Source organism: Littorina saxatilis, linkage group LG10 (genome assembly GCF_037325665.1).
Source record: "Littorina saxatilis isolate snail1 linkage group LG10, US_GU_Lsax_2.0, whole genome shotgun sequence".
NCBI classification, from domain to species: Eukaryota; Metazoa; Mollusca; class Gastropoda; order Littorinimorpha; family Littorinidae; genus Littorina; species Littorina saxatilis.
In genome coordinates this window covers 12266656-12289912 of record NC_090254.1, presented here as the reverse complement: position 1 = coordinate 12289912, position 23257 = coordinate 12266656, and the positions used below count along the sequence as shown (strand labels likewise).

The 23257-nt window shown below is 41.0% G+C and overlaps 1 protein-coding gene across 1 annotated transcript in view; it reads right to left on the bottom strand.

The window, feature by feature from the left end:
- Positions 1 to 23257, bottom strand: part of LOC138979158 (uncharacterized) — a 36180-nt gene that overhangs the window by 10578 nt on the left and 2345 nt on the right. The window contains exons 3-17 of the mRNA XM_070351968.1: positions 21799 to 21956; positions 20807 to 20983; positions 20220 to 20382; positions 18795 to 18845; positions 17789 to 17989; positions 17023 to 17134; positions 16140 to 16246; positions 15724 to 15861; positions 15072 to 15227; positions 7684 to 7884; positions 7001 to 7125; positions 5174 to 5350; positions 4176 to 4338; positions 2961 to 3011; positions 1401 to 1601 (exon numbers count right to left, since the gene is read on the bottom strand). Of these exons, the coding sequence (XP_070208069.1) occupies positions 1401 to 1601; positions 2961 to 3011; positions 4176 to 4338; positions 5174 to 5350; positions 7001 to 7125; positions 7684 to 7884; positions 15072 to 15227; positions 15724 to 15861; positions 16140 to 16246; positions 17023 to 17134; positions 17789 to 17989; positions 18795 to 18845; positions 20220 to 20382; positions 20807 to 20983; positions 21799 to 21956 (2181 nt within the window). The remainder of the gene's footprint in view (positions 1 to 1400; positions 1602 to 2960; positions 3012 to 4175; positions 4339 to 5173; positions 5351 to 7000; positions 7126 to 7683; positions 7885 to 15071; positions 15228 to 15723; positions 15862 to 16139; positions 16247 to 17022; positions 17135 to 17788; positions 17990 to 18794; positions 18846 to 20219; positions 20383 to 20806; positions 20984 to 21798; positions 21957 to 23257) is intronic.

Genomic DNA, 23257 nt, shown 5'->3' with positions numbered 1-23257 from the left:
ATAATGCAGAACAGTGCCAACCAGCACCAACAGTTTCCAAGACACTTGCTAGTAGCGTTTCTGTGTCCTCAGCCACTGCAACCACGACTCTTGTGAAAACAGTCTAAGAACAGTTCCTATCACCCTTGGTGTTGATAATATAATATCTTTTGTGGTTGTAGGTTATCCTATGTTACTTAGTAAGAAGTGACACTATGTTCGAGATTTGTACAGTGTGTTATACTTGCTTTCCAAAAGAGAGGGGATGTAGTACTAGCAACTGTGCCACCACCCAGCCTCCCCTCACTGTCATCTCTCAGACCTCTTCCCACGGTCTGGTATCAATTAGAATAAGAGTACATTGTGCACCCTAAGCTTCTCCCAGCACAATATCCTTATGCTAATGAGTTTCACTCTGTGCTCAGCTCTGTTACTGTATGCTGCTTATATCTTATGCTCTATACTTTAATGAATAAACTTAGTGATAGACATTCGTCTGATGTTATACTGATGTGGCTGAGAGTGTGACCCTACGACTAGCCTCCGAATATAAACACATAACACCAAACTATTACAGATTCTAAGAGAAAAAGATTGATGTCTGTGAGAGTGATCATGTGCATGTTTTTGAAAGTACAGTGTTATTAAATTTCTTATTACTTCTTTGCACTTGTCTCTGTTAAACACTGATCAGCCCTAGAAACGAGAAGCAGACGTCACAGTCACTTACTTTTGCCTTTGGTTTGCGTTTATAAGCATCTTCAAGAACTTTCGTCATTCCTGTTACTTGACAGCACCAAAATATTCCCTATTTACGTTTTTGATTGCCCTTACATGACCAAGCGGTCTGGGTGGCATGAAATGAGTGTACGGAAGAAAGTCATCTGAGCACAGAATATATAGAAGTTGAATGCAAACACTTGATCCAAAACCATCTGCACACCTTTGTGGATATCTCTCTCTCTCTCTCTCTCTCTCTCTCTCTCTCTCTCTCTCTCTCTCTCTCTCTCTCTCTCTCTCTCTAAGACGCTGCAACAACAACTTGTGTATTTCTGTGGCAGTAATGAGGATAATGTGATGAACAGCTTCAGCAGATTTGTGTTCTTCATGTTACAGAAGAGACGAACCCTTATAAATCAGGTTCAGTGACATGTCATCAGGGTCTTAATGTATTTGTTGAATTTTATGCGTGACTCAAGTACTTGGCGTGACTATAATTTATAACTGTGCAGATACTATTGCTGTTATTTTAACCACTATTGTAAGGGGCTGTGGCCTCAGACAATTAAAGATTTGTTCTTGTTCTTGTTCTTGTTCTCTCACACACACACCCTCACATACAAACACACACACCAGCAACTACATTAGAACCACCACCAACAACAACAAACAACAACAAACAACATAGATCACACACTTACAAAAATCCTGCGACAAATCTGTCAGACATGTTGGGAACACCTCCGCCAAAAGCAGAAGACGTTTCGCTGACCCAGACAGGAAGCCGAGGATCCACCGATCCACTCTGCTTGAACACACTGTCCAGGTGCTGTGCGAAATAATTCATCTTCCCCAGATCCGTGAAGAGCGAGAGGTTGTGGTGGCTCCCGCCAAAATAATAGCTGGAAAAGTCAGTGTGAAGTATATTGAGGTACATCTCCGCTGATGAATTTAATGCATGAAATCAATGTCGAGGCAGTAGGGAACATATTGAAATTCTCAAAGGTAGCATACGTCGAGTGTTAGGTCTAATAGACTTACGTACTATCAAGTCTTGAATGTAGTGCTGTTCGAGTCACCAGTGGAGCAGATACATTTGCATCCCGTTAACAAAGAACCAAGTTTACATGTCAAAACGACAAAAGTCTGTCTCTACTCATTCTTGCCATTTTTAGTGTAAATAAAAGAAGTATCTGCACGCTAGAGCAGCTACAGAGACAAAGATGCAAGTCTAATCCGAATAAAGACAGAGGGGCAGACCGATTCCTTGACACAACCCGTTTTTATACGGGTGTGCAAAGAAGTGTGTTGCGGGACATACAGTACGCTATTTCGTCAGTAAGATATTTGACACAGAACCGAACATTATATAATTACATTTAGTCAAGTTTTGACTAAATGTTTTAACATAGAGGGGGGAATCGAGACGAGGGTCGTGGTGTATGTGTGTGTGTCTGTGTGTGTGTGTAGAGCGATTCAGACTAAACTACTGGACCGATCTTTATGAAATTTGACATGAGAGTTCCTGGGTATGATATCCTCAGACATTTTTTTTCATTTTTTTGATAAATGTCTTTGATGACGTCATATCCGGCTTTTCGTGAAAGTTGAGGCGGCACTGTCACGCTCTCATTTTTCAACCAAATTGGTTGAAATTTTGGTCAAGTAATCTCCGACGAAGCCCGGACTTCGGTATTGCATTTCAGCTTGGTGGCTTAAAAATTAATTAATGACTTTGGTCATTAAAAATCTGAAAATTGTAAAAAAAAAAGAATTTTTTATAAAACGATCCAAATTTACGTTCATCTTATTCTCCATCATTTTCTGATTCCAAAAACATATAAATATGTTATATTTGGATTAAAAACAAGCTCTGAAAATTAAAAATATAAAAATTATGATCAAAATTAAATTTTCGAAATCAATTTAAAAACACTTTCATCTTATTCCTTGTCGGTTCCTGATTCCAAAAACATATAGATATGATATGTTTGGATTGAAAACACGCTCAGAAAGTTAAAACGAAGAGAGGTACAGAAAAGCGTGCTATCCTTCTCAGCGCAACTACTACCCCGCTCTTCTTGTCAATTTCACTGCCTTTGCCATGAGCGGTGGACTGACGATGCTACGAGTATACGGTCTTGCTGCGTTGCATTGCGTTCAGTTTCATTCTGTGAGTTCGACAGCTACTTGACTAAATGTTGTATTTTCGCCTTACGCGACTTGTTAAGAAATGTGTTGAATATGGGCTGAGTACCTACTGGTGAAACGAAGCAGCTCGGATGGGTTTCCAGCCTCCAGCTTGCAGAAAACTGCAACAACAAAAATGAATGCCATCGATATGGTGCAAGTTCTGTATTTTTTTGTTTTGTTTTTTTGTTCAGAAGACACGCAAGGAAAAGGGATACCCATACCCCACCCCTTCCCGTTACTTTTGTGGGGATTTTCTGGTTTTTTTTCTGACTGATAAATCGATCAGCTGAGTCACTGACTGGTTAATTGACCTATTCTGTTATTTTCCGATTGACAAGAAAATGACCGGCACGGTTGGCCTAGTGGTAAGGCGTCCGCCCCGTGATCGGGAGGTCGTGGGTTCGAACCCCGGCCGGGTCATACCTAAGACTTTAAATTTGGCAATCTAGTGGCTGCTCCGCCTGGCGTCTGGCATTATGGGGTTAGTGCTAGGACTGGTTGGTCCGGTGTCAGAATAATGTGACTGGGTGAGACATGTCGAAGCCTGTGCTGCGACTTCTGTGTGTGGCGCCCTGATATGGCCCTTCGTGGTCGGCTGGGCGTTAAGCAAGCAAACAAACAAACAAACAAACAAATTGACTAAATGTTGTATTTTCGCCTTACGCGACTTGTTCAAAGCTGTCATGGTCCACACACAGCAAATAACATTAAGATTTGCAAATGGCTTTAACGCAAACAATAAACAAGCAAACGAACAGGCATTCTCTATGTTTAAACTCCAAACACCTACATACTTTCACAAATCACATAAGCACATCATTTTACAAGATTTAAAGTACCAGAAGTGAAAATGATTAATTTTTAGAACCTTCTTTTACAGTGATAGATTTGAATGTAAATAGTCTGAAACGTAGAACTTGCCATATGAAGGGAAAAGAAAATAACTGCATCGGTCTTGAATAGCAGCTAGCATCTGCTGAAGAGACATTAAACCCCAAAAACCAACCAACCAACATAAGCACATCACCTTCTTTTAATAACATATTAACAATGCCTTAAAAAGATATGCACAGACTTAGTTATATAGGATACATACACATGCATAGCCTGTCGGTGAATTTACGAATAATGTTCTACTGGTGGTATCAAGCGACCGATTATTTGACGGACTCTATTATTCGCATTAGTTGCTCCAACTTTATTTTGCCTTTGACGTAAATGTAAGAGACATAGCTTTGTTTCAGTCGGTGACGTGACTAATTAAAAACAAGAATACCACGTGCCCTTGGAAATGACCAGGGTAGCCTGCTGAAGACTCGGGTCCGACGATGAAGGAGGAGTAATAGTGAGGGAACTCTTTCAGCACTGACTGAAGAACCACCGTGTCCTTGGCCAGCTGTTCAGGGGTCACGGTGGTGTGGAAATTGGACGGATAATTTTCATATTCTGTGCAGAAAAATGTAGGGAGTCACGACGAAATCCCAAACAATTTGAATTTTAAAAATCCTTGACACGTTGGGTTTCGATTTAGCTTTTATGTTCCCTTCGGGTGACGTTCTTAATTTTGTTCAGTAAAATTGGTTTTATTTAAATATGTGTAATGTTGAACTTGTGGGGTCCTGATTTGGCCTATATGGTCCGCTGGACCCAAAAAGCAACAACTAACTAACTAAACAATAGGCTGCTAACGTTCCCAAATCAAGAAAGAAAAAAAAGAAACGAATCATTAGATTCCAGAACGTGTACTTGACAACACAGAACATTCAATATTGTTACGTTTTGTGAATTCAATATCAGATAAGACTATAGTTATTACCATTCTTGTTTTCTAAGTTAGGCTCAACTAGAAAAAAAAACCATTTGTCACACATGTGGTCGATTTACTAAATCATCTTTTAATTATTTATTTTTTTAAATCTTAGTTTCAGACAATTCATTAGCTGTCGCCATACTATTAACGAATGTCCTAGCTGTAAGAAAAGATGCGTATTGATATAGATATGGATTTCATATGATTTGCTCATCTTTGCTTTTTTTTTATTGCAAAATGTTGTGCAGTAACCGCATGTTCGTACAAGAACACATGATACAGCGAATTGCAATGTTACTGTTTGATTTATGTGACGAATATGCATTTTCAAATGAATGAACAAAGACAGTAAAAAATGGATAGGAGCTGTTTTGGGAAAAACAAATTTCAATTTAAGAAGTAAAATTGCAATACGATACACTGACATTAACTTGGAAAGCATTTTGCAATAAAACCACAATGATATTGTACCGTTTCCTAGTTCAAAACCAGCAATAGTGTAGTTCTTGGCAGCAGAATACTTCAACAGCTCCCGTGCGTTATCAGGATTCCAGGAGCCGTCATGGTTCCGCTGAAGGGCATTCAGATCAAAGATGAAGTCCCAGCCAATTGTCTTCACAAACGCGTTGATGGTGTCCCACTGTTGGGCTGCAACGAAAGATACGTTGCATTTTTTGCTGCGTGTTGTTGACACATCAGTTTTGAGTTGAATCACAATCGATTATTTTGGCTGCACATGAATGAATGAAGTGTATATATGTGTCCACAGGACAAATACGAATGGTCCAGTAAATCAAAGCGTCCATCGTACTCGGTAGGAGTATTTAAACGAACAAACTTTTACAAGCATTTTATTTACAAGGCAATAAAGAATTAAAAGAATAGATAATTTCTTCAAGATAAAATCATCAACAGAATGAGACAAAGAAAGAAGTACACGAAGAAATATATAGCAAATTGCGACCTATCAAATCGGAGCAAATCAGTAAGGAATTGCGACCCAAAAAAATTACAAGGAGAAAATAAAAAGGTTAACTGCTACCATTCAAATCAGATCGAATCAGTAACAAAATGAGACAACAACAACAAAACAGAGGAAGAGACAAATACAGTCAGTGGTACCAGTAATGTTTCCTTAAATTTGCAGGTAATGCACTTGTAGAATTGTAAAACATATACTTAAAACTAAACACAGCTTGTGTGTTTTAGTAAGACGTTTTAATCAGACGCTGGGGTGAACAGGTGGCTCTCATGATTTTAAAGATGGCGTCCACGACAATAGGGGTACCCATGGAATCGAACCGTCGACTGTTTCCATGATGTCGAGGTTCTCCAGTCGCTGAAGTTCTTCAACTTTCTTGTGCATGTGGTACGGGATACAGCGATGCGGCTGTGCAGTAGTGCAGTACTGTTTTGTCTTCATACAGTGTCACTTTCACATCTTTCAACTTTCCGAGGTCTTCAAAAAGAGCAGGGGTTTCTTTGCAGAGTGTGTCTGCGAAAGTACGAGTTGTAGCGGTGAAGGCAAAACTCACGATGCGAAGCTTCTCTGCAGTGTCAGCATTGAGCAGATTTCCACCTCGTGTGGTCGGCTTAGATCTCACTACATGGAATGTCGCAGTTGTTGACGATTGTTTGTATGTGACGTCAGCAGTGAACGTTCCTAGTACGTGCAGGTTCTTAAACGACTGTTCATCTATCACGTTGACAGATGCCCCAGTGTCAACAAAGAAAGGAACGAGCTCACCTGAGAGGCTGATGTCGACACGTGGTGTCTTACTGTTCCCAGTAACGCCAAAAATGTATTCTTCGTCGGAAGAAGGCTGTTCAGTAGACTGAGCATGGCACTGAATGTTCTTTACACTGGCTGCTGCTTGTCCTGAATGTGGACGACGTTTGGAATTGCCTGATTTGCAGACCTTCGAGAAATTGCAGGGCACATGTCACGAGGATGCTGCAGTCCTCCGCACCAGTAGCACGTTTTGGTGTGTTGCGTTGGATGTTGGGGTTGTGGTCGTCGTTGTTGTCCACCTCATGATTTCAAAGATGGCGTCTTCCCAGGGCGAGGCTTGGCGATGACGTACATTTGACAATGACGTACAATAGGTTGTAGTCAGGACATCACAGTACCCGTCAAATCGGACCGAGTCAGGAAAGAATTACAGGACGAGACAGATAAAGTACCTTGCTACCCGCCCAAGTGGACCAATTCAGTATTAAATAGAGACAAAGAAAGAATGACAGAGAAAAATGACACGAAGAAAGAATTAGTGCAAGAGACAATTAATACATTGTTACCCGTCAAGTCATTGTGTGAATGTCCACTGTGTGTGAAGGCGTAATTCAATGAATCTGCATGTGATCCACCCACACGCAAGAAACTTGGCGACAATGCGCGAGCCACGTTCAGGGCCTTCTGGGATCTGGGAAATGTCAGGAACATGCATGGGTCACAACATTTGTTCATGACCTACATTTTCAGGATACAGAATATCTTACAAGTACCATTCTTCTCGTCAGCCGTATAAGCCATCATGTATACAACTACTGACCTGTTAGGGCTTTGACATGGAATATGTGTAATCTTTCCAATGGAACAATATCCCCAAAAATATACAGCCTGGCTGCTTTCTGTGGAGAATGAGAATAATTCAGAGAATTCATTTCGTAAGAAACACCCATGTCAATCTGCAAAATCATTACATAAAAAAGTCCATTGAGGTAAGGAAGCGGTCAGGCAGTTGATGGTTGGTATTTGTCTAAGTGTGAGGTTGCTGGCGAGGTAGGGTTTCAAAATGGAAATAAAACACACACACACTCACACTCACACACACACAGACACACACACACACACACACACACGCATACATACGCACAAACAAACTTACACACGCACACACATACATACATACACACACACACACACACACACACACACACACACACACACACTGACTCTAAACCAAACAACACCGCCTTACTTGATACTGTCCGCAACCCAGCTTTGCTGGATCTGAACCGAGTCAATGGTGACGCCAATGAACCGATCAGTTATCGTATTTCGCGAACGATGAAGGTCAACGTTGACCGTCACTTGTGCGCTCAAAACATTAGTGGCGGTTGAAACAAGGACCAACACAAAAGAAAACAAGGGTAGAACGTTGATCTCCATTCTTGGTTTTCTTCAAGTGCTACTTATTGAAGAACAGTCAGGCGGAACCCCTGTGGAAGAATGCAATAATGTACAATTACAAGCAAAATAAATCCGAAACAGAAAACATTCCATAATCATATTGAATGAAACCATATACAAATAATGTGTGATAAAATGAACGTGAAAACGCTCTGAATGAAAGTGAAACTCAATTATGAAACTGTGCAAACCTAAGCATTTGTTCTTGCTCTTCGCAAAAGCGTATTGGTATTACAAGAGCTTCTAGTTACGGACAATAACTGAACATGATATCCTGATATCTGCTTGAATGGGTGTATGTTACATAAGGTCGACTGTCATTTAAAAATCACAGAAGATACATTAAATGAAATATCTTACCTGGCTGGACGATATGAGTTTAAAAGGAGTTATGGTGCCATCGCACTCTTTATATTTACATATCAGGTGGGTCAAAGTCTGACAGTTTTATTCATAATCGAGAAAGCACTTTTAATGTTCTATTTTGTTTTGTTTTTCGTGTGTGTGTGTGTGTGTGGATGGAAAGGGCAGTGGTGGTCTTTTTTTTTTGTCTACCTATTGACCTTGGGCAATGCCTTCTAGGATATTTGGACTGGTATTCCTATTTAGTCTTGAGTCGAGCGTTTTAAAATGCCTGAACCTGAAGGCGAATGTAACTTACACCTCTTGGTATCAGTCTGCTTTAGAGATGAGGACAACAGTTAGCCAGATGGCCAGAATAGCGCGCTGCATTTTCCTGCATAGAACTAAGGCGCGTCTGCTACGACGGTGCCTGAGCTAAACATTGGCGGGCACTACTCACAGCCCGGCACACGACACTGTAAACATTCCCCGTCCCTTCACCTTTCTCGCCACCATCCGCCCTACCCTTGGTCTCATGCCTGTATTGAGAGCGTGACGCTCCGGAATCTTGCTCACTTTTTTTTTAGTTTTTTTGCTTTTTTTATAAAAAAAATTTGTTATTGCATATGGTGTTTCTAAAGCCCTGACATGCGGGGTTTTCGGATTTAAGAAATCGCACAGATTGACGCATCAGGCACCTCTGCCGGAGTGGATGGGACGGGTGTGGGGAGGGTTGGCTTTGCAGGATCCTCCCTCAGCTGTCTGACGCCTTGCTACGATGCCGCATCAGTGAAGGAGTTCTCTGTAAACTTCTTATTTGTCACAGCTAGGTTACTACATCACACATTCATACCTGTTAAGGAGTGGGGACCCGCCTTATTGTTATGAATGCGGGGAGCCTTGGACCGTTGGGCACGTCCTTGTCGAGTCACCATACTGTTTGGGTGCGATGAACTTTGGACCGTTGGGCACGTCTTTACCAAGTGTGTGGACGTTCAGGAGATTCGCGACAGACAATACAGTGCAAAAACTCGAAAGGTTTTATTCAGGGATGTTCCCCCAGACAAGAGTTTTCACTTTTTAAAGGAGATCAAGATTGTTGACAAGATTTGAAGTACAAAATGTGAAAGTGATGACGTTTTAGAACCTATTATTTAAAGTGATAGACCTGATTGTTAATAGTTTTAAGCATGGAGTTTACCATATGAACTGGGGTCCTGATTTGGCCTAAATGGTCCGCTGGACCCATTAAGCAACAGTTAACTAACTAACTAACTAACCATATGAACTGAAAAAGGAAACGATCTTCATCTCGAATATGATTAACTGCTGGAGAGACGATAAACAATAATAACCAACCAACCATCCTTGTCGGGTGTGTGGACGTGGGGGAGCTTCGTGACAGGCACTAATATGCCGCGCGCCGATTCACTGAGGGATCTGTTCCGGGATGTCCTCCTGGACAGGCTTTTTGGCTTTTTCAATGGAAATCGGGATATTTTATTTTTTTTTACAAGATTTGAAGTTACAATTAAGAGTGAAAAGACATGACCTTATTTAGAACCGTTTTCATTTTATTTTGATATAAATGTAAATACAATATAATTTCAAACATGGAGGCTGCCTTGTGAAGAAATAAGAACGCAAACCTGCGTCAGTCTCGCATGCAAATATTGTTTTAAGGAGGTTAGAAAACAACCCACCGAATCCCACTCATGCTGTGAGCTTGGGATATTTTTTTACTATCCTGCACACACACAAGCACACGCACTCGCTCACACACACACACACACACACACACACACACACACACACACACACACACATACACACACACAAACACACACACGTGCACATGTACTTTTGTAAAGAAAACAATTACCCGGTAATTACTTCAAGCAAATGAAAAAATACCTTTTGATACATTTCGGTTGATAAAGAATAAGCGGGAAACTCTAAACACATTGTTTTCTATGAATCAGATCAGCTTAAGTATAGATGTTTCACAGTTTTTGTTTGTTTGTTTGCTTAACGCCCAGCCGACCACGAAGGGCCATATCAGGGCGGTATGTTTCACAGTAAACGCAAATGTTCGAATATGAACTTTAGTGCATTGTGTTTCAAGTACATTCTGTTGTAAGCAAGCTGACAGAATGAACTATCAACTCACAACAATGTTCCAAATTGGTCAAATACAAAAAAAAAAATATGTTAGATTAAAAACCCTTCTCTTATCAGTGATCATAAAAATGTGTCCTTGACACGCTCTGCTAGTATGAGCGCGTGTACTCTTTTCAACTTAAACGTGACAGGCAAATCATATATAGATCTTTGAATGTTTGATTTTTTACAGACAAGACACAAAGTAGTACATGTCGAGGTGACGTTCAGTGTTGGCCGCTATTATGCTGACACTTTCTTGTGTGGGTGTAAGTGTAAACAGCCAGATGTTGCAAGTACTACAAACGTTATATTTTATTGTGATCACTTGTATAAATTTGCTAGGCATGTAAACACGGTGGAAAATTTGTGGGTGGTTGTGTTGCTGCAGCGATACCGAGTGTACCAAAATCCAACCATTGGGCGATATGAGTTCGTTTTTAAAAACACGTAGCCGTTTTCACAAAGGAACTTGCCTTAGCTCAAATTTGAAAATGGCGCTCTCGAAGTGAAGACTTTGAACCTAGTAGTGCAATATATTTTAGATAGATATATGGTGAATTTTATCTTCAGAAGTCCAAGGGACATTGGATGTGATGATTTGGACACTAATAAACCCCCACAATGGTCCGTGATTATGACATAATGTTGATTGACCAGATCATTGTTAATCTGGGAAAGGCCTGGTATTCGTAGACATTCTTTTTTTGAATCCTGAGTTTGTTCATTGTCCTATTTTTTTTAATTATCCACAACGCTACCAGATGGAACACGTGCGAAGTTACGTACTAACAATCCAGCAAATGCTACACAAGAACCCAGGGGCAAATAAGTACGACGAAGCGACAACACGCGACATATAAATAAGGACAGTTCCCTTATATAGTTACAAGCTCCTCTGCGTTAGTGTCGCGATTCTTTTCATCGACTTTTTCCCTCCAGTCCTAACCTAACAATTATCTTAATAACCGCAGTAAAAACACGAGTGAATTGAGGTACTAAAAGCTGTAATCTACCAAATGCTATTTTCCCAGAGGGCGAAATAGTAGATGAAGCAACAAAAGAAAAAATACGTAGGGAAATTACAGTCTGCCAAGTTGACCAAATCACAGCGTTTATTACTTGAATAACTGAACGTTCAAACACGGATTTTGAGGTATTGTATGTGTGTAATGACAACATTACAAAATGACACAAATACGCGACCAGGTTTTCCAGTGGCAAACCACCCATCCGCACGTCCTTTCTGACATGATCCGTGACGCAATTCATGTTTCTTCTCGCTAAGTTTGTTTGTTTGTTTGTTTGTTTGTTTGTTTGCTTAACGCCCAGCCGACCACGAAGGGCCATATCAGGGCGGTGCTGCTTTGACATATTATAACGTGCGCCACACACAAGACAGAAGTCGCAGCACAGGCTTCGTGTCTCACCCAGTCACATTATTCTGACACCGGACCAACCAGTCCTAGCACTAACCCCATAATGCCAGACGCCAGGCGGAGCAACCACTAGATTGCCAATTTCTCGCTAAGTCGCAAAAATATTACACAATAACATTCAAGACAGCATTACTAGTCCTCCTGAATCGAATTGAACAGTGAATCTGATCCGTTTATATTGACGGGTAAAAAGCTAGCTCTTTCGGACTGACATCTGATCCAGATTATCGTCCTTGACTAGCTGGATAAGATAAGATAAGATAAGATAAGAAAACTTTAATGTCCATTTTCATTTTACACAAAGTTAACATGGATATTTTTCTTTTGGCACCACATCGCATTTTTAATCAGACAAAGATACGATCATTAAGCATAATCACTACTAAGATTAACTTATTACATGAGCATTTAAGCAATAAGCATAATTTATATATATATATATATATATAGAGAGAGAGAGAGAGAGAGAGAGAGAGAGAGAGAGAGAGAGAGAGAGAGAGAGAGAGAGAGAGAATGACGTCAAGAGCGAGAATCCGCTTACATTCCAACGTGGAATTTTGAAAGCAGGGATATATATCACAGTCACTGACGCTCATAACCACAGCGCATGCGAACAGTCGCATAAACCACACACACACACACACACACACACACACACACACACACACACACACACACACACACACACACACGGTGATATCCTGAATCATAGGCGTGCCAAATAGCTAAAAAAACACACGCTAGTGTTAATGAAATACAAAATCAGACAGACTGCTAACGTTCCATATTTCTGAATATAAAAAAACAAGAATTGTAGTTTATTGGAACGTTTAATTATTGATACAAAAAAAGTTACATTTACACGCTAGTGTTTTTGTCCAACGTCAAACAAAATGAAACTGATGTACATCTTGTTTTGATAATAATTAACTGCAATACCTTTTGTCGTCCTCGCAGTTTGATGTGTGTGCTCGCACTGAATCTCACCTAGCGTCCAGTGAGAAACAGACAAGATAAGCGGGTGTGGAGCAGCTGTTTCTATTTTGCAAAATCTCCCATTTAAGAGATTGAGCAAACTATCACTGAACTTAATCTAGCACCAATGTTCACTCCGTGAAGATGTAGTGTACATTGGCTGCAATGACTCAAATGGAATTCACAGATTGAGCGAACTGTTATTGTACTGTATCTTACATCAATGTGCACCATGTTCATGTGATAACATGGGTCAAATGGAATTCGCCAATAAAGCAACCTATTTTTGTACTTTATCTTCATTAGTGTTCACTCCGTCAAAATGTGTGTGGGTGGTGTGGATGTGGTTGGGTGTGGAGTATGACTGTCCGAATGATGGAATGTTTCTGAGCTTGGAAGAGTAAAAAATAATAAACCAATTTGCCAATAAAAATTACGTTTGAAATTACAAGAGATTTCAATTACAGATTCAGACATGATTTCAATGTATTTAAAGCAATATTTCCTGAATCCATATCTGTATATTTATCTTGTGGTTCGATTGAAAACTTGTGCTCAAAACAAAACAAAAATCCGTTTTGTGCAGATGAGGTTCACCTGGCTTTTGTCTTCGTTCAACATCGTTCGCGTGTTTGATTACCTGTTTATTTCTGGTTAAAAGCCACACAGGCGGGCACTAGATACATACCTTCTGCATTCCAAAAACCTGACACATAAGCTAGAAGAGGGTTCAAAGAGACAAACGTATTGTGTCGAGGTCACTTTGTACCGTGCTGTCGGCGGGAAAACTAGCAGTGGCACAGTCTCTACTCAGTTTATTTGAATGTACGGCGTGATAATGGGCTTTTGTGCAATCAGAGACTCGTCATTTTCGAACTAAGAAAGACCGGAATGGTTTTGTTTTCACGTGTTGTTCAGCATATTTTATTCGACTATAATTATGGTAGGGTTAACTATAGATACGGATTTCCATTTCGAGAGAGACATGTTAGATTCGTCATAAGTGCATGGAAGCACGTTTGACTCTCTTGCACCAATGTTCCATTGACAGTTAGAACACACACACACATACACACACACACACACAACTCTCACATCGTACTCAGGCCTTGTTGTTGACAATGGCGGTGCCATTCCAATGTCTGCTGATAGTGTCATGGCCATCCGCTGATAATACTTCTGTTGTCTTTTTCTACTGAAGAAAACTGGTGTATATATGTGGTATTGGAACTATCCGAATACGTGACAGAAATTATCTCCGCAAAATAGTTCAGGCAGTTGCTTGACTTAGCTGAATGCACAAAATGTATGTACACACACACACACACACACTCACACACACACTATGTAACACACACACACTATGTAACACACACGCCACGAAGGGCAAACGGACGAACAGACTGACTAACATGGTGACGATCAAAACTAGACCCACGAGCACGTAATAATAGAATACTCAATTGCATGAATGAAGCGACATATAGGCCTGGTAGCAAAGTTGCATACTCCTGCGGAATAAGCTCTTTATTGAGTTGAGTCAATCAAATAATAATACAAATCTCCAGAAACTGCTGATTTCTCTCCTTTACAAATCCACAAGACCAAGCCAAAAACAGCCAATGTCAATCGGAAAAACGTTCTTCTCGCGTAAATAACTGCTGCTACTAGCGAACGTTTTCCAAAAGAGGCCAATGAAGAAATGTAGATCGCAGAATAGAGAAAAAAGAGAGACAGTAGACAAGAAGAGAAGGAAAGAATAGTGAAAAAAACATGAAAATGGTAAAAAAATAAATTAAAAAAAAAGCAGGAGTGACGATCAGGTCAATGAGTAAATAATTGAAAGAAAACAAAAAGATCGGTCCAGTAGTTTGGTCTGAATCGCTCTACATACACACACGCACAGACACACACATACACCACGACCCTCGTCTCGATTCCCCCTCTATGTTAAAACATTTAGTCAAAACTTGACTAAATGTAAAAAGGGGACGAAAAAAATGCAGGACATAAAAGATGGATTGGAGTAAGTAAAGGCTGGGAAAAGGACAAACAGGACGACGTGAAAACACAACGTTGAATTGATCGTGGACCTGACCATGACTAATTTATCAAAACAAAGTCAAAAGGGTTTGGAAGAAAAATATTCTAAATTTAATTACTGAGCTGGCCTTGAATACTTTATAAAAACAATCTTAATACCGTGTACGTGCAGAAAGACCGTGCGAAACGCATACAACAGGAAACAAAGCCAAATCACTGCATAAGACAGATGGAACTTTGGGCTTCAGGAAACACCAGGAAGGTGTAGGAATGTGCAGCCATTTTCTCCAAACCAGGTGGAGCTGATTCTGGTGTCAAGGGAGGTAAGGCGTCGTGCACCAGCTGCAGTTTGACCCCGTTCAACGACATGTATCTGCAATGAAAGAAATCAACGCAAGGATAAAGTAATTAAGGTAAGGATATGTTATGTCATTAAGGTAAGGTAAGGGTTCAAAATAGTCCTGTGAGGTTACATTCATGGACATTCTAGATTCTTTCTTCCTTTGCAGAACCCAGGAATTGAACCAACTCCGATAGCGACAAACTCATTTCAACGATATGCACTCAAACGCATAAGCCTGGTGCATTCTGCGCGAAAATGTGAATGAAAAAAGGATATACTATGCATAGTTAATATGTAAAGCGAGGAGAGCATAGACTACTGCGGTTCGCGCTATATAAGCTGTCATTATTATTATCATTATCATTATTATTATGAGGACAGCAGGCTTTGGGCGTTTTTTGAGGCGAAAAAGGGTGCTTTTTGGACGCACGAAACAGGCATTCAATGGAAGAAATGCTCAAAAGTAGGAGGATTAAAATGCCCTTTCGCATGGAAGACTAAAAGCTGATAGTTAGCGCTGACTTACAGGGACACCAGTCCATTGTGGTCTCCCGCAGTCAGAGAGTAGCGCAAGCGATGCTGGCTATGGAACTGGTGCAGGTCAAAGGTCACAGTGTAGTTGTTGGGATTCAGCATGCACACCACCACACTTCCTGGTTTAAAACTGTAGAAGAACCAATTATAAGCCTTTGAAATAAAAAGCTGTGTTCATGTCGACAAATACGTTTCCTGCTTAAGCACTGTTATTTCCTCCCGCATGAAAAGAGTACGCAAGACTTCTATGTCATAACACAGGACACGGACATTGTGGGCCACTTGCGTACCCATCACACCTTTCCTTGATGTGTTACAAACCCGGGCAGCTGCAGGAAACACCCACTCACGAACACACAACCAATGCTATTACACAAACAACTGTACGTTACATGAATCATTACTGACCTGTCAGGGTTGGCACAGGCAGCGTAGACACGGATATCGTGACGTCCTGTAGCGTTGAACACAGCGCCACTTACAATCCTTTTGTACAATACTGTCAGCCAGAAATCCTGAAAATACATAATGGAAAACAGACTACTCAAGCCTCAGTTCTGACAATACTAAAAGGTATGAAATGTTCAAATTCATTCTCTGTAAATCATTAGCTTGATTTGAATCTGCTGCAATTGGAGCAGGTGATCACCGCTTAATGTGCAGTACACAGTAATAGCTCTGACAAGATTTTGTTTGTTTGTTTGTTTGTTTGCTTAACGCCCAGCCGACCACGAAGGGCCATATCAGGGCGGTGCTGCTTTGACATTTAACGTGCGCCACACACAAGACAGAAGTCGCAGCACAGGCTTCATGTCTCACCCCGTCACATTATTCTGACACCGGACCAACCAGTCCTAGCACTAACCCCATAATGCCAGACGCCAGGCGAAGCAGCCACTAGATTGCCAATTTTAAAGTCTTAGGTATGACCCGGCCGGGGTTCGAACCCACGACCTCCCGATCACGGGGCGGACGCCTTACCACTAGGCCAACCGTGCCGGTCTCTGACAAGATGAGCAAATACTCATGTGACTCTCCTTCGTCATAAATAATATCAATCCGAAACAAATTATTTGCTGCTCTAGCCCCATTAACTTTCAAATATGATAATTTCCTTGTGACTGACCCAAACTCGAACGCATTGAGACATATATGACCAGTATCAAAAACACTTCAGTCCAGAAGTCATCTTCTCCTTGACAATTGTTAACATTTCGAAAATCTAGTAACCATTAACAAATGAAGAAATTGGTAGTTTTTCACACAACATCGTACACGTTGACGCACTCACCGGGTTAGGATTAAGCTGTTGATTGATAAGGCCGTAGTGACCAGCGTAGAACGCTTGACGAAGTACGGTCTCCACGCCCTTCAAGGCGCACATTCCTAGCTTGTCCAGCCACCTGAAGAGTTAGAAAAATAAACATCCCTTGGAAAAACAACGAACGAACGAACGAACGAACGGACGATCTTTATTACTCAAGGATGGAGATTTTAGGCTGACGCCCAGTCTTACAATCTGTCTCTGCTAAAACTAAGACACAAAATGGTGACAACAAAAAACAAACATTTGCAAACAGACACGAAACAGAAGATAAAGATGTCTACACTAATCATACATAATTACACAATAGAGACAGACAGAACGAGAGAAAGGAAGGCAGGCAGGTAGTACAACTGATCAATAGACAGTCGGACAGAGAACACTCATGCTGTTTAGTTTTGGTATTTGACCACGTTGAAAGACATCCCATGTAAAAGTATGGCCAGATCTGAGACGCTGAGCCACACTGATTGACGGGAAGGAAGTTTGCCTGTGATTTCATGTTGATTCTTTGCTCAACATGAAAAGCGCGGAATGATCTTGTGTGTAGCATATCTGAAAATTGATTACGAAGACTCACAAACATCCGGCCACTAATCTGTCAAGGTATTTTGTACACAAGATAATTCGTACGATTAATATCCACACACACCCTCCCCCCGCCCCTGTCCCAAGATTTGTTAATTGGCCGTAACTTGTCATGTAGAATAATTATCTCTGTAGCACCACTCACAGAAATCCAGCCACGAATCTGTCGGAAACACCGCGCATGCCTCCTGACGACGCAGAGGAAGTCTCACTCAGCCACACCGGAAGTAGAGGGTCCAGGGAACGAACCTGTGAAAATGCATCGTCCAAACGCGAGGCCAGGCTATCCATTCTGTGGATGCTGGTGAAGTCACTCACATGGCCGTCTGATCCCTCAAAATAATACCTGCAAAAACGGAAGAGCAACTTTGTATTAAGCCTCTCATTGATTGGGCGAAGTCGACTTCACGACGTCCACTTCACAAAGCTGGCTGCACGAAGCTTTGGCCCTGAATTTTGAATAAAACGACTTCGCGAACACTAAGTCGACCCTAGGCTCATTTAAGGACAACTTTTACAAAGTGAATACCCGACTTTTAACTGATATACTTGCCGATTAAACGGAAAACGCATCTGCAGCCGCAAACTACTGATAGGTTCTACAATATATGGAGAACATTTGTGTTTCTGTCTCTCTTTCGGGGCACAGGAGCTTTGATACAAAGGATAAAGGAATATTACGCGGATGTATACCCTAGACACAGTTGTTAACATAAAGTATGGTTGGACGTTTGCTCGCTACTGCACGCTTACAAGGTAGTTAACGGTGGAAACAAATCTGCATGCAACAATGTGGCAAAGGGCAAGCTCCTGTGTTTTGGGGTGTCGTTGGTAAACCAGCTTCATCGGTCGGCACTAAATCGTCTAACTTGATTTCGCTAGTGCATACTCAAATGCTCTACATCAAAGACCAAAAAAATATCGAACATATGAGTAATTGTACTTCAATTGATGTCAATCATGTTAGTGTGAGGCGTTATGCTAAATAAATAAGAGTAAAAGCGATAGGCTTTCTGTGCCTTTATGTCGACTTTCATTTCACCAAATGTGTTCATAGAACTTCGTAATCATTTAATATTTAGTAGTGTCTTCCCAAACGTACACAAAAACAACAACAACAAAAGAAACAAAAAAAAATAAAAACGACTTACTGATGGAAGGAGGCGGCACGCACAACCTTTGCACCTCCTGCCGCCAGGAATCTACAAGAAAAGAAATATTCCACACATATTTGGCCATGCATTTAACTCCGATAAAACTGATTCTGCCATCTCCCTGCCTGTCCATTGTTGTCTTTCTTCCCATCTGGTACAAAACAGACATTATATAGACAGCCGTGTAAAATTTCATCTCACACGGCATCACTGCAGAGCGCCTAGAACTGTACCCACGGAATATGCGCGATATAAGCGTCATTGATTGATTGATTGATTTTTATTATGTCACCGATCGTGTATATTGATTCGATAAGAAAAATAATCAATTACAATAAAACCGTCATTTGAACGACCTGAGGTTTTATATTTGTGGCACAATAAACACATATGTTAACTGTGTGATAAATAATCAATTATGTTCAAGGAAATCTAAGAAACGCTCAGTACTTTCACATGGAACAGGATAATCTTTCCTCTTAGAAACGTACCCAAATCACGCGCCTGGCTGAACTACTTTCGTAATTATTACCAGTATAAACATTCAAAGTTAATTCCGTACAATAACACGAACAAACAACTCTGCACACAACGCAGTCAGCTAGTTTTTGGTATGTGTGTGGAGTAGAGGATGCTCGTACCCCATGGAAAACGCCTGAGAAGATATATTCTGTAGTGATGGGTTTAATCTTGTTCCTCTTCTTCTGCGTTCATGGGCTAAAACTCCCACATACACTAGTGTTTTCTGTACGAGTAGGGGGAAGCATACTGGGTATTTTCGTGTTTTTCTAACCCACCAAACTCTAACATGGATTAGAGGATCTGTTTCGTGCGCACTTGGTCTTGTGCTTGCGTGTACACACGAAGCGGGATAATTCACATGAGCATGTCTGCACATAAGTTGCCACTGTAGATCGGAAAAATATCCAGCCTTATCCCACCTACAGGGGCGGCCGGGATTCGAACACGCAACCTTCCGCACTAGGCCACTGCGCCCGTCGATTTAGGTTTGATCATAGACCATTATCCTGGACCGCCAACTCGCTCTCTCTCCGCTCTTTCTCTCTATTACGAGGTAGCGGCCCCTCGCATTTAGGAACGAAGAGAGGTACAAAAAAGCGTGCTATCCTTCTCAGCGCAACTACTACCCCGCTCTTCTTGGCCTTCAGAAATCAGGGGGATGTCATATCCGGTGTCGATTGTAAACATGGACGAAGTTGCCGAGGTAAGTTCTGAAAATGCTAAAATAAACTCAGCTAAAGTGCATATGGAACATGTTTTTCGTTGAGTTTTGTTAAGTTTAGTTAAGTCGAGCGTCGTAACCTCGAAGGGTCACGTGACGAGTTGGCGGTCCAGGCTATTTGGTCTATGGTTTGATCAATAACAAGGGAAGGGCTGCACCTTTAACTGGCTATCACTGACCCGCGGAAGTTCTTAGGATTGACGCCTGCAGTCTCGGGCCCGACGATGAAGGAGTCACGGTACTTGGGGAATTCGGCCAGGAGCTTCTGAAGGGCAGCAACGTCTCTGGCCAGTTGGTCGGGGGACAGGGTTGTCCCATACTGTCCGCGGTAAATATCGTATTCTGTGTACAGGAATAAACAAGAGAGATAAAACAAAGGAGCTGATACTGAACAAATTGATGTGCAATTGCCTATTTGATTCTTTGTGTTTATATACACGCGAGATAATGTTGTACAAGACATGCATAAAATAAAATGTGGTTACACACACACACACACACACACACACACACACACACACACACACACATATGATAAACACACACATACACACACATACACATATAAATACATACACACACGAACACACGTACACCCACACACACGCCCACACATACAAACACACGCACACACAGACACACACACATACAAATACATGGACACACGCACACACAAAAGAGAGAGAGAGGTCAGACAGACAGAGGACGTTGGAGTCGTGCTACTATTGATATTTTGAGATAGTATTTAAAACATGAAACATCTCACCATTTCCAAGTTCAAATCCAGCAATGGTGTAGTTCCTGTCAGCAGAAAATTGCAGCAGCTGGCGAGCGTTGTCAGGATTCCAGGAGCCGTCAGCGTTCCGCTTGAGTGCATTCAGATCAAAGATGAAGTCCCAACCCACTTTCTGATTGAACTCGTTCAAGACTCTCCAGTTGTCAGCTGTCAAGAAATACTTATTTGTGACCCTCCACCACGGAATGAGTCGCATGTCACCTTTGCATGATTTTCATATTTTTACATTTTCCTAAAGAGTTTTTTATGCTCTATCCAGTGGTGAAAACAGTTTTAGAAAAGATCGAAAACTGTTTGAGTTATAAGCCTGTGACTAAGGTGACCCTCACACTGTTGCCAGACACTCCCCGGACTTATATTAATTAAGTCTCGCGCAGAACCGCGCGAGGTGACATGCGACTCATTTCGTGGAGGAGAGTCACATTTATTGTGTATGTTTCAGATTTGAAAAACAAAGGAAAGCAAGCGCTCTAACTGTATACGACATGTGCAATAGAGTACTTGAGAGTTATGCTGAATAAATCTCAGTTCACCTGAGAGAATAACAAGCATTGATATGAACAAGCGAATTTCATCCTCAAATGTGTCAGATATGCACTTTTTGTAATTGTCAACTTGGTTTCGTTTACTTGTTTCATCCAAAGGGGTATTTTCGAGAGGGTTAGATTAATTTTCCAATGCTTGACTGATTCGTTATCCAATAAATTTCAGATTGGTGTGACTCGTATAATAAGCACGTGTGTGTGTGTGCGTGTGTGTTTGTGTGTGTGCGTGCGTGGATGCGTGCGTGCGTGTGTGTGCGTGTGTGTGCATACACGTTTCTGTGTATGTGTGTAGGTGTCTGTGAGTGACTGAGTCCATACCCGTGTGTGTTGCAGTTGCTCTAGCCTTTCATGTATATCCTAAGCATTTACAACTACCCGAGCGCACATCACTCTGCCCAATGCGTCACTCATAGATACCTGTCATTGTAAGGCCTGATGCAGCTCGGGTCGTGATCACATGACGCCCCTGGTGATGTCTCCCCCCTATGTCATACGTGGTGTTGTCAGCCATCGTACCCCCCACACGGAGGTAGCAAGGTGTAAGTGCTCGTGCCAAATTCTGTAACTTCTTGGAGCTGAAACAGTCATTGCTCACACGACACATCGATACATGCACAGCCTGGTGATGACCTTACCAGTCATTTCTACTGTTAATATTACCAAGTCACCGAGACAGACTTTGTTTCCGTCTGTTTTTATATTTAGTCAAGTTTTGACTAAATATTTTAACATCGAGGGGGAATCGAAACGAGGGTCGTGGTGTATGTGTGTCTGTCTGTCTGTCTGTGCGTGTGTGTGTGTGTGTGTGTAGAGCGATTCAGACTAAACTACTGGACCGATCTTTATGAAATTTGACATGAGAGTTCCTGGGTATGAAATCCCCGAACCTTTTTTTCATTTTTTTGATAAATGTCTTTGATGACGTCATATCCGGCTTTTCGTGAAAGTTGAGGCGGCACTGTCACGCCCTCATTTTTCAACCAAATTGGTTCAAATTTTGGTCAAGTAATCTTCGACGAAGCCCGGGGTTCGGTATTGCATTTCAGCTTGGTGGCTTAAAAATTAATTAATGACTTTGGTCATTAAAAATCTGAAAATTGTAAAAAAAAATAACAATTTATAAAACGATCCAAATTTACGTTCATCTTATTCTCCATCATTTTCTGATTCCAAAAACATATAAATATGTTATATTTGGATTAAAAACAAGCTCTGAAAATTAAATATATAAAAATTATTATCAAAATTAAATTGTCGAAATCAATTTAAAAACACTTTCATCTTATTCCTTGTCGGTTCCTGATTCCAAAAACATATAGATATGATATGTTTGGATTAAAAACACGCTCAGAAGGTTAAAACAAAGAGAGGTACAGAAAAGCGTGCTATCCTTCTTAGCGCAACTACTACCCCGCTCTTCTTGTCAATTTCACTGCCTTTGCCATGAGCGGTGGACTGACGATGCTACGAGTATACGGTCTTGCTGAAAAATGGCATTGCGTTCAGTTTCATTCTGTGAGTTCGACAGCTACTTGACTAAATGTTGTATTTTCGCCTTACGCGACTTGTTTTTCTGTGTCGGAGACAGTTTCATAATGCGTGTTTGTGTGTGTTTGAGTTGATCCGTCTCTCCACTCCCTTTTTTTTAGGTGTAGGGGGTGGGGGAGGTTAATTAATATTAATTGACACTTTATCAAACCATTTGAATAATTCATATACAAAATTCTGGTGGTTGCTGTGTGATAAAAAAACAAGTCGAATTTTTGCAGACTTAAAATTGATTGCATCGTATTCTTCATCATATTCTGAATCTAAAAATATATACATATGTCATGTTTACTCTTAAAATGTGATCACAATTAACGAAAATAGATTA